The sequence below is a fragment of the Lissotriton vulgaris genome, chromosome 2_1, assembly GCF_964263255.1.
Source record: "Lissotriton vulgaris chromosome 2_1, aLisVul1.2, whole genome shotgun sequence".
Lineage (NCBI taxonomy): Eukaryota > Metazoa > Chordata > Amphibia > Caudata > Salamandridae > Lissotriton > Lissotriton vulgaris.
Genome location: NC_141687.1, coordinates 1,397,191,940 through 1,397,203,931, shown reverse-complemented (window position 1 = coordinate 1,397,203,931; position 11,992 = coordinate 1,397,191,940). Strand labels below are relative to the sequence as shown.

At 39.0% G+C, this 11,992-nt stretch overlaps 1 protein-coding gene across 2 annotated transcripts in view; it reads right to left on the bottom strand.

The window, feature by feature from the left end:
• Positions 1 to 790: 790 nt before the first annotated feature.
• The window catches only part of FEZ1 (fasciculation and elongation protein zeta 1), a 464,287-nt gene continuing 453,085 nt past the window's right edge, over positions 791 to 11,992 (bottom strand). For both annotated transcript variants that reach the window (XM_086957154.1, XM_086957155.1), the window contains exons 9-10: positions 8,948 to 9,013; positions 791 to 1,154 (exon numbers count right to left, since the gene is read on the bottom strand). In XM_086957154.1, the coding sequence (XP_086813280.1) occupies positions 1,138 to 1,154; positions 8,948 to 9,013 (83 nt within the window). In that variant the 3' untranslated portion in view covers positions 791 to 1,137. The remainder of the gene's footprint in view (positions 1,155 to 8,947; positions 9,014 to 11,992) is intronic.

Sequence of the window (11,992 nt, the reverse complement as noted above, 5' to 3'; positions counted from 1 at the left end):
GATTAATTCAATAAATTGTTCTTGAAATACTGTGGGTACAGTAGGAGAGTGGTATTAGCTTAATATGCTCTTGCCACTCTGTTATCGCAGAAAAGCTGATGGACGTGGTTATGATTTCATTTATGTCAGACAGTTATGAAGGAGCGATAAACAAGCTACATACTAGGTGTGGTGCACAGTTGATGAAGCAAATGATTTTTGCTGCTCTGGTTATGTAAAATAGAATCAGTGTCCCACGACACACAGGTCTCCAGGAAAGCAGAGGACATGAATGTTCTTAATGTCATATGTTTCATTTTTTCGGTTATTTTTAGCACCAAGAGTCTGATGTGCATTAAGCATGCTATTATTCCCTCAGCGCACCTTTGAAATGCAGAGATAACTGAAGATTTTTGCAGAACACGAGGTAAAAAAGCATTACAAAACTGTTTTTTAGCAAACATTGTATTGTGTTGCAAAAATATAAATTAAATCTTACACTTGTCACTGCCACCTTTACTTAAAACAAGAACTTAAAATTACAACACAGCAACATATTCAATATATTTGTTTGTGTCTCAACAAATGTCCATTGACTGCTTAAACATACTACAGAATAACTGCAAACATATGTCCTTGCTTATGTCTCTGGCACATAAGTGTTGGGTTATAGGTCAGTGCTTGTATTTTTTAATAAGATTTGCTTTTACCATCTCGTACTGAGAAGACCAGTGTAAAGGAAAAGTAAATGTCAACTTAAACTTTTCAAATGTTTAAAAACATTCACTTCCCCAAAGAAGTTGTACACGTGTGTAATTAAATGTACGTTTATTTCAAAATTAGTCTCACGTTGTGGGCCATTTTACGTTGGGACCGGAATAGAATCTGGTGAAACATCCATCGTCTTGCAGTGACAGCTGAGAAGGAAAAAGGGGCAACCCTTGTGCAGGCCCGTCTTTCACTCATGCACTCATTGGGTACTACGACTATCAGCCAACAGAAAATGGACACCTGGCTTGTACTCGGGTTTAATTCGGGTTAATGCCATACAGTTGTAAATGAATGACTTAAGAATGTAGCATGCAGTCCTGGCGATGGCACAGCGCGAGATTGCCCTCGTTATCTCTTTCCATCCATCTTCTTTTTCAGCAGTAGCTGCTAGGTGGGGCAAAGCACTGGAAAGAAATGAGAACAGGATGGTTAGGTATGTTGGTCATGTTGATGTGAAGTGTTCTATACTTTGGACCTCAAAATAGAACAACAATTTCTGAAGTCCCCTGACATTCCCATCACCTGTGGCAAAACATCAACTGTAATAGAAAAAAATTAAATGATGTAAGTGTTCTTGTCCCACCATAGTCAGATGAACTTAGAATGCAAATTAAAGTGTACCACTTTTATTCAATTTACTGAAAGTATCTCAAAAGCAGACTTTCCAAATTGGTCCCCTTTTAGGGGGAAAACTAGCATTTGCAAAAAGCATTTGTCATAAATTCCATGAAAGTAAAATACTGGAATGCGATAGAATCGTTGGTCTAGTTTATTAAAAAAATCTTATGATTTCTAAACCATTTGGTAGTTTAAGAACAAATACATAAAATATAAAAGCTAAAGATTTTAATTAATCAAAATACAGTCCACATTGGTCTATTGTCTGTGCCTGCGATGACAGGGACCGAGGGTGCTGCAGAGGCCCATCAGGGCAATGTAAACAACAGCAAGAGCAACAGGCAAGTTAAACAAGCATTTGCAAGGCAATAGGTCTTGGGATCATTAGGTAGTTTAAGAACAAATACATAAAATATAAAAGCTAAAGATTTTAATTAAACAAGATACAGTCCACATTGGTCTATTGTCTGTGCCTGCTATGACAGGGACCGAGGGTGCTGCAGAGGCCCATCAGGGCAATGTAAACAACAGCAAGAGCAAAAGGCAAGTTAAACAAGCATTTGCAAGGAAATAGGTCTCGCATTCAAGCGAGTTTGAGCTAGTGACATTGTAAATGACAATGTCATTTATTTATGTTTTGGGTTTTAAAACATAAATAAAAGGCATTGTCATTTACAATACGAATAGCTTAAACTTTTGCAAATACGACACCTATTGCATTGCAGTAAAGGGCCTTCTCGACTGCTTTTTAGATTGTAAATATCAGAGGAAGAGACCAGCCTGCGATGTCTTCAAAGTAATGATAAATAGTGCAGTGAAGAAGATGTGTAAGTGTTGTAAATCACACAGTCACAAAGTGTGAAGTGAGAGTTACACATGATCCGAGCTATAAACACCTTTCGCACTGTGATTACACTGTAGTGGCTCCGGAGGAACAGCGGGAGGGGGGCTATTTCCTGCCCTTTCCCTGATTTGAATGTGCACTATGGCATTACGTAAATTCACTGCTCTCTTTGGCCTAATAAACACTCCAGCTGTAGAAGGGCCCTGGCTTCACCTCCTGGTGGAGGGTGGGCTGTGCTTTATGGCACGCATGGAGGGAGGGAGGGATGGTCTCAACTGGAGTTCCGGCCTCGTACAGTGCCCTTGCTATTACTAGTGAGCGAGAGGCATTGAAGTGGTTGTGGTGGTATTGGTGATAGTGGTATTGATGGTGGTGGTACTGGTACTGGTTGTAGTGGTACTGGTGGTTGTGGTACTGGTGGTATTGGTGGCCGTTCTGGTACTGGTGGTATTGGTGATAGAGCTATATTTCACATATTTTGTTTTTCAGACAGACTGCATTTAAAATGGCACGCAGATTTTGGTGCAAATGAGGCCTAGTCAAATGCTTTTTAAAAGTGGCACTTTTGGTGCATGCAAAGTGAAAGACATGAAATGAGGCCTGGTCAAAATCCTTACAGTCGGAAATGCTTTCATTTAAAACCATGCGTAATTAATTTATCATGGATGTTAATGTGTTTAGTTTAGATTTAACCTCACTATAGAATGTACATTTAATATAGAGAATGTTTTTTTTTTCTTTTAAAGGAGCACATAATTTTGCTGAATTAACATGTATTTTTGCAGTGTAGAGAAACTCCTGATTGCAGTTTCCTTTTTTCCTTTGAAGATAAGCATGGAATGTGTTCTCCCCTCCCTGCTTCTTTTCATTGTAATCTATACTCCCTGTTCCTGTCTTAAGAGACTTTGGCTTTGTTGCATATTTAGACAATGCATATTCAGTTCATAACACATCTTCATATAATGTATATTAATTAATCAACCATGCACCAACACTACACGTAGGCAAACGCATTTTGCATGAAAAGCTATATAAAACATTAGAGCATGTTGCTATGAGTATGTATTAACTGTGTGCGCTTTGAAAATTTGCACTGGTGCATGTTTATGCTATGTTGTACATTGCACACTTTTGCATGTTTTGCATAAATGATAGAAAAGCTGCTTTAAACTAATAGCTTTTGCTAGGTAATAACTACTACAGGGTACTAGTATGGGGGAGGTAAACATAATGGGTTTTATTTAATTAAATTAATTATCTTTTGTGTTTGTTTTGTTTTTGGGCCCAAAATAAAATGGATGCCTAAGAATCCAGCATGTCTGAGAATTGTTAGCAGTGTGCTGAATGAGAGACACATGCACAGACCGTAGATTGTATCAGCTGCATAAACTGCCAAGTGCTTCATGTGAGGACACATGGGTCAAGGCCACAGTGAACTGTACACTCCTGTCACAGTGCCAATGTACCAGTGTTTGTGGGAGTGTGTCATTCCTGCATGCCATGTGAAAGCAAAGATAAAATGGACTGATACAATTTTCAATCTAAATGTTGCAACATTTGTATAATTATTGATGGTGAAACAAATGACTGTATTAAGCCGTAACGCTTCCTTTGTTTGAACTGGTATGGGTTGGATTTGCAACGCGAACAGGATGGTGAGACCCTCATGTTATCTATGCTAACCAATCACAGTGCAGGTTTCTACTGAAACTGCAACATTATTAGTGTAGTCAGCCAATAATAATAATGACCCGTTAGGGGGCATGTCAGCCTTAAGCCTTAAGCCTTTGGCTTAGAAGAGAGATGAGGAGAGGGAGCAGATTCTGACCAGACACCATATGGGTTAGGTATGTGAATGTCGTGGGTGCAACCTGGGAGGAGATTGCGTCGGAGGACAGACAGAGGGAGGAGGGGGCAGAGACGCATAGGTCAGCCTTGCACGTTATATTTTTGGCAAGGTAAATCACATTCCTCTGTGGTCTTGTGAAGGGCGGGCAGTCTCTCTGTGTGAAACACAGAGATATTGAAAAGACCAGGGCAGAGAGAGGGCAGCTGATGGAACAGGTTTAGAGTTAGATGCTAAAACTCTAAGTTTATGCTTTGACTAATTAACTAGTTTTGAAAAGATTTGTCTTATGCATTTATTTCTCTTTCTGGAGGATTTTTGGCTATTATTAATTACTGATTAGCCTTGCAAAACTCACTCTTGAATGATATTTTTCCTGAACTCTTTAAAGAATTCTGTCTGACATTTGATGCCTCATTCCCTTCCTTTATGGAGTGCTTTGTATGCAACCTATAATATGTTCTGTATTAATTCTATTTTTCCTATTTTAAATTCTGTAACCAGATTGATATTTGACTAATGAATAAAGGGTCAGAGAACCTTAACTTTTAACTTGAAAACAAAACCCTTAAAAATACTCACAATTCTCTTTATTGGCTTAAATATTAATTACATTTAGATTGTTCATGTTTATGTAAAGTCTCCTGGAAGTGATACACTGTGGCAAAGGTCCATCACTTTTAAAGCGATAAAGTAGAGGTAAATGAGGTTTTGCATTGAAAAATTACAGTGAAATTACCACTGGATCAGTGGTTCTGGTGGTATTAGTGGTGGTACTGATGTTGGTACTGGTGGTATTGGTGGTACTAGTGGTGGTGCTGGTGGTATTGGTGGTGGTATTTGTGGTACTGATGGTGGTACTGGTGGTGGTGGTACTGGTGGGGCAAGGCCCCTGCTTCCGATGGAGTCCCAGTTGACCTGTTTAAGTCAAATGTTTCGTTATGGGCCCCTCTTTTAACACAGCTGATTAATGCCAGCGACTGTTCCACCTTTCCCAAGATGTGGTCTAAATCAATCATAGTGCCAATTTTCAAGAAGGGAGATCGTCAAGATCCTGTATGCTACAGACCAATCTCCCTTCTTGATTCTATGGTAAAGGTGGTAGGTCGAGTCATCTTGCAACGGCTACAGGATTGGGCAACTGAATCTAATGTCCTATCCGACCTGCAGTATGGTTTCGGGGAGGGCCTGGGTACCCTTGAACAAAGTCTTAACCTGGCTATGATCGTTGGGAAATATACGCGAGCAAAAAATGGGAAACTATATTTAGTTTTCGTTTGACTTGACTGCAGCCTTTGATTCTGTTGTCCATGTGAGGCTATGGGAGACACTTGTTGATCTTGGAGTGGACCATGACTTAATCGCTTTCTTGCACCGCTTCTATAAGAGAGCTTCACGAAGGGGCAATGCACTTCGGGATTTCCTGTTAGAAAAGGGGTCCACCAGGGCTGTGTGTTGGCCCCTTTTCTTTTTAACTTACATATAAATGGTATGGCTGACGCACTTCTTAAGGGTGGCTTGGATTTTCCACAAGTTGGAGGGAGAGGAATTCCTGCTGTCCTTTATGCCTACGATGCGGTTCTCATGGCGCGAACATATAATGGTCTTCAAAAAGCCCTGACCGGTTTTAGTGCCTTTATGGGTGACCTGGGATTAAAAATAAATCTTTCCAAGACTTTCACAATGAATTGCGTTTCTGGGTCCCGGAGCACCACTGGTTGAGACATATTTTTAGAGTGAAGTTAGCTAATACAAGGACCTTTTCATATCTTGGTGTCCTTTTTAGGTATAACGATACCTGGTCTCAAGCAATCGCCCAGAAAAAATTGCTTTTAACAGGTCCACCAGGGCCTTGGCCACCTTTACTAAGCGACTAGGAAGGAAACCCCTGAGTGAACTAATACATATATACAAGGCACAGTGTATTTCTTCTGCGGTATACGGGACTGGGGTTTGGGGCATTTCTAATCCCTCCTCCTTGCAAACAGTAGAAAATTCCTTTCTTCATTATATTCTTAATGTTCCACCTGGTACGTGTTCCTTTGTCTGCCATGAGGAGCTGGGCCTTTCGTATATTACGGATCTTATTAACTTGAGCCCATCCTTCTTTGGCACAGGATTTGGGTTAGCGAACAGACCCAACTAAACCGTGATACCCTGTATGATTGTATGAAGCTAGATGGAGCATTGAAAATTCCTTGGCTCAGGTATATATATTCCAGTTTGTCAAAGATCTTGGTCGCCCTGAGTATTATTTAAACCCGAATTCAATGACCTAAATTTCAAGGAAATCTCTGAAGAAAGACTGCTTGGATATATTGGGATCTGCTAGATTAGCGGTTAAAGCCCCCAAACCCATAGTCATTTACCATCAGTTAAAACTTACAACCTTTGCCATGGAACCGTATCTAAATGTTGTTCCCAAAGGCCATGATAGCATGCTATTAACGAGATTTCATCTAGGAATAGTCCATAGAATTTTGTCCTGTTCCGTTAATGAATGATTGGTCAAGAGAACTCCCTCGGTGTATGTGTGACTTTACATCGGAACAGTCTACCATTCATCTACTTTTCTTTTGTAAGTTCTTTAATGAACTAAGAAAATTTTGGATACTCTCCATTTTAAGTTTCTTTGGCCTAAGGTAATGCCATCCAGCCCTTGTGCGATTGCAATACTTAGAGAATGAACTGGTGGCTTGGAGGGTTTCTAGTTTTCTGAAGAAAGTTGTATGACTGAGGAAAAGTATGTCTTTTGAACCCTGATGGGTCTTTTTTCCTTGTAAACCTATCTGTATAAATATTTTAAAATGTATTGTTCTATCATCCCTTTTCGATCTGTATTTTTATACTGTGATTTATGTATGTTTTTATAATTTGATGTCTGTTTTTATGACTATATGCATATGATCGAATAAAGCTTGATTTGATTTGATTACTGCATAAAGCTTTTCCTACATTCCCGGTTACTTTCCCTTGTTCATTGATATTTTCATGTGTAGCATTTAGCTGAGTGCAGAATAAAGAAGACTTTCTTTTTAAAGTAAGAACATGCCTGGAGTGATAGTGGTAATGGATGTTACGACTGCTCCTGCTAAGTTCTGACTTTCTAGAGCACACCACCTCCCTGAATAAACCTTCGACCACTCTGCTTTACTAACTGTGAGTCAAGTGCTAAATGCAGGTACTTGGCGTTCAGCTTTGGGTCCAACCTTAAGGTGGCCACAGGACACCAGCCCTGTGGCCGTAAGATACAGATTTTCCTCAGTTCTTTATCCTCTAAGGCATCCATTACAAGTCAGGCAGAGCAGAATTACTCATTGAATTCCTTTCTGCCCAATGCCATGTGGGTGGTTTTCCACACCTGGTTTTTCCAGTTGTGGGAGTAAGAGAATCAATTTTACCTTGCGATAATTCTGCATGGTAAAAATTCATGAGGCTTTGGCTGCCTCATTCCTCCTTTTTTCTGACATGGGTGAGCATACAATGCTCCCCACGTCAGAAATAACCTTCACATTCCATTGTCTACTCCCCCATACCCTTCTCTCCCCCTCCATCCTAACCAGTGGTCAGCTGGCAAATATAGTGCATTTATATACTGTTTTAGAATATAACTGAAGAAAGCATTTGCACATCATGTGAAATGTATTCCTTTTAGTATTTTCAAGGTGACTTCGGGTTGAAGCAAACAGCCTCACTAGGCAAACTCTCATAACCACCAATAAAATGCTGAGCTGTAATAAAGCCTGACTAACGCTTTCAACGCCTAATGGCTGCAATGTGGGTTGTTCTAATTGGTGAAGGCCACTTCAAAACAAGCAATGGTTGAAGGGGGCCTATCCCAAATCCTGCAAATACATTCTCAGTGCTGTGAACATGAGTTATGGCAGATTGATAAAGTAGAATGTGAAAAGACTCAAAAAACATGTCTGGCAGGCAATGTTAAAAATATTTTTTAAAGAGATTTTTCTCTCATGAAAAGCAATCCAGGGTCCTGTACATAACGGAAAATATTATATTTTTTATGACTGTTAATGTAGATCTCACAAAGGAGAACCCTGCACTTACCCAGAGAATAGCGATCTATGGCACCCACCAGGTTGAGTGCAACCAGGAACTACAACCATTCACAGGGTGTTGTCAACCTCCCTCCATGCCCTTGAGATAGCCGAGAGATCCCTTTGGGGATAACTTGTTGCGCAATAGAAGTCCTAATAATAATAGCATGATTGGGCGGTACTAGAAACACTAATTCCATAACGTTATGTGGGTGAGATTGTTGATTGGTCAGGGTGGAAAGCTGCAAGGGCTCACACTCTTACAGTGCACACATACCCTAGTGGCCTGCCCACTCTTCACGTACTGCAGCACCTGGCCAGCTCAGTATTGGTCTGAGGGTAAATCCAAGTACACCTGCCGGCGAACAACTGATGAGTAAGACTGATTTAGGCCTGCAGCAACCGAGCTTCATTACTTGTGGCTTGCATTTCAAATGCCCATAGCACTTGACAAGCCAGTCATGTGCAGGATTATGGAAAAAACTAAGCTACATAGGGTTATTGCAAGTAGAAATTATAGATAGCCCAGCCCCAAATTACCTGCAATCTCATCTTCAGTCAATAGAGCAAAAAGAAAAGCATACTTTTTAAAATTCAATAATAAGTAAAAAAAATACATATTCCATTCGCTTTTGTGATTGTTATTTACCTTTGTGCTCTTCAACATCACATACGGGGTTTAAGTTTTACTAAGGTAAACTTCCTTTTCAGATTCACTTCCAGTGTAGTTTCATAACTTTATCTTCCATTAGAGAGGATGCTAGAGGATGATAGAATGCCTATGTGGTGCTTGGTGGACAACACACTATATTTCAAATGATAAAAAATGCTCACCTTTTAAAATGTAGTCTGTCAACAATGTAGGCACCTTCTCGTTGTCCTCCTTCATAGCGAAGAGAACTGCAGAAAAATATGTAATGATCTACTTTAGAGTGCTTTAAACTTTCAGCATTTTCAGTCACTTTTAGTGCTTTATACTTTCTCTGTCTATATCAGGCCAATGCCACTTTGTCCTCATTGGAATGCAGGTATACGCTTTGATTAAATCAATGACAACTGTATATGTAGAGTTTGGAAGATATAACTCTGAAGCCTTACCTGTATATCACAACCCAAAAATATGAATGTCCCTATTGGCTTTTCTTGGCATGCAAGGGCAGTCACAGAATCCTGGGCATTAATGGTGACAATTAGTGTGGTTTGCTATTGCTGTCCTTGAACCCTAATACTGTTACACACAAAGTAAATGACTATCTATTTAATTTGACCTCTTAACTCTCACAAGTTAGTACAACCAAGCAGTCAAGGCTTACTCTCGGAAGTGGTGAACTTCTGGGTCGGAGAAGAATCTTTATACAGGTTCAGAATGCTATAGTATTACGTTTTAGATTTTAGCTAGTATTTCCAAACCCAGGCACTATCCTGGTGTTGGAGACACCCACTATACTCCTGGTATGGGACACACAGTAGGTGCATAGATCAATGAAACCGTTTGTACCTCAGAGGCTCGTTGTGTCAAAGTGGAATATTGCTATGCAGTGGGGCAGCCCATCACCACCAAAAGTGGACGAATAGATCTGTCACATGGACTGGTTTATGGCAGCAGAGGATGGTACCTGAAGTAGGATGATGCTCAAAGAAATTGAGAAGATCTGGGGATCATTGACAAACAAGTAGGAACTAGGGTAAAGACAGATAAGGTATATGATAAAATGTCTATGCATGCTATTGATTGTACCGCTATCAATATGTTAAATCAAACTAAAAATCTACAAGCAATGTACTATGTTCAATGCACTGGCACATATGACAGAGAATGTACTAGCTAGAGGGTTTGGGTTGATACCTACAATGATAGCTGGTTGACCTTTAGTCTCTCCAGTGGATTCAAAGTATTAATCTACCTAATCTTACCTAGTGCCAAGAGTGGTTCCATCTTGATTTCTGTTTTGCCCCATCTGGATAATCTGGATATTCTACTCATAATTGCCAAACCAAGCAGATGGCAATTTAATAATTTTCTGTTTCACGAAAAATGTCCTTTTTAGTTATAAGAAAATCATGGAGGACTATTTTGAATATAATACTATTGAGGGAACCACCTCACTGGGATGGATTTAAGGTTGCTTCTAGAGATCACATCATTAGTTATGTCTCTAAGAACAACTGAAAAAGAAATATTAGCTCAATTAGAGAACATTAAAAATTTGGAGCTATGCATATGTAATAGGCTTTAAAATTAAATAGATAGTATTTGGATAAATTAGTTGCTGCAAACGTTGAATTTAATTGAAAATTCACAGTTAGGACATGCAGGTTTATACTAAAAGTTATCGCTAAGGTCTATGAAGGCAAAGTAGATCTAGTACCATTTAGCTAAATATCTCGAAATTAAAAAGAACAAATGAATGAAAATGATGGCAATTTTAGATTTTCAGCAAAAATAGGAAATAAACCAGTCCGGGAAATCCTTGCCCGGTACAGAAGTAAGTGTGTAACAGGTGCTGGTTATGGAGCAGCTATATCGGGAGAGCCAACATTGCCCCTTTACAAGTTCAAGAAAATAAAATTTTAAAAGAGTGTTGGCAGTCCCAAGTTCCACAGCCAATTATATAGTTCATAAAGAAATATCCATACCGTATCTAAGCGACGTTATAAATATGGCAGGACTTACTTTTTGGCAAGGGATTTGGGTACAAGAAAGAACCAATTTCACCAAGGATCTAATTATGGATTGCTTGGCCCTCGACCGACGTAAAAAAATTCCTTGGCTACAGCATATAAAAATTCTTTGTAAAAGCTGTGAGGTAGACTCTGACATAAAGACCCCTGCGAGTATTCAGAACAATAGCAAAAAAGACCTGAGCATGAGATAAATTACAGCCGGGGAATGTGAAAGAAAGGCCGAAGTAAGGCTTAAACAAACTGTGACCGCTTACTGTGAGCATCCATCATTGATGGGCACTCAAAGATATTTAATCATGGTGAAAAACTACCCAACACAGATTTTATTTAACGAGACTTAAGTTTGGTACATTGCATTACTTAAGAGCATTCCCAAAAATGGAAAAGTGGTGCCATGACCTCCCAAAATGTCCATGTGACGGAAAGTCTGTGCAGTCCATGTTACATTTTATACTCTTTTGTAAATTTTATAGGGATATCCGGAAACTGGTTTTAAAACCCGTTTTTCATCTAATAATTGTTTTTATTATATGCTTATAACTTTAAATGCTCCTTGGAAGATGAAAAAACAATGAATGCTGTCATCCTTTATATACAAATGGCAATCAAGAGAAGAAAGGGCTATTCCTATCTGGATGCACTAAGAAATGAAAAATCTGATGAGTGCAATCAGTAGTGCCATTTTTTTGTCAGAATGTATCCTAAGTTTTAGCACGTTGCACTTTATGCATTTCCTCTTATGATATAGGCATCTGCTTACCCTGATTTTTGTTGACACTTCGAACTCAATGATTTTATGATATAGACTATTTTACAACCAAATAATGTTTAAATGTGTATTTTTAGGAAGTATTGAATGTTCATGAAATATGACATTTTTTAACTTGAAAGATTTATTACCCTCTCTGTTTAGAACGCTTTTATGGATTTTTTTAACACAGAGTAAAGCTGATTTGACTTGACTTGAATGAAAATGATATCATAAATGACCAAGAGCACAACCTTTGCAGAGATTCTGATATTGCTAGTTGTTTTGTTAAGTATTATGAAGAAATCTATGTTTCTGAAAATTCCCCATCTGAAGAATCTTTAAATGATTATTTTATTGATTTGCAAAGAAACGATGTTAAGGATCTTGATCTCACCCATATGAAATGTGATATGGAACTGAAGGAGTTTTATGCTTCATAAAGG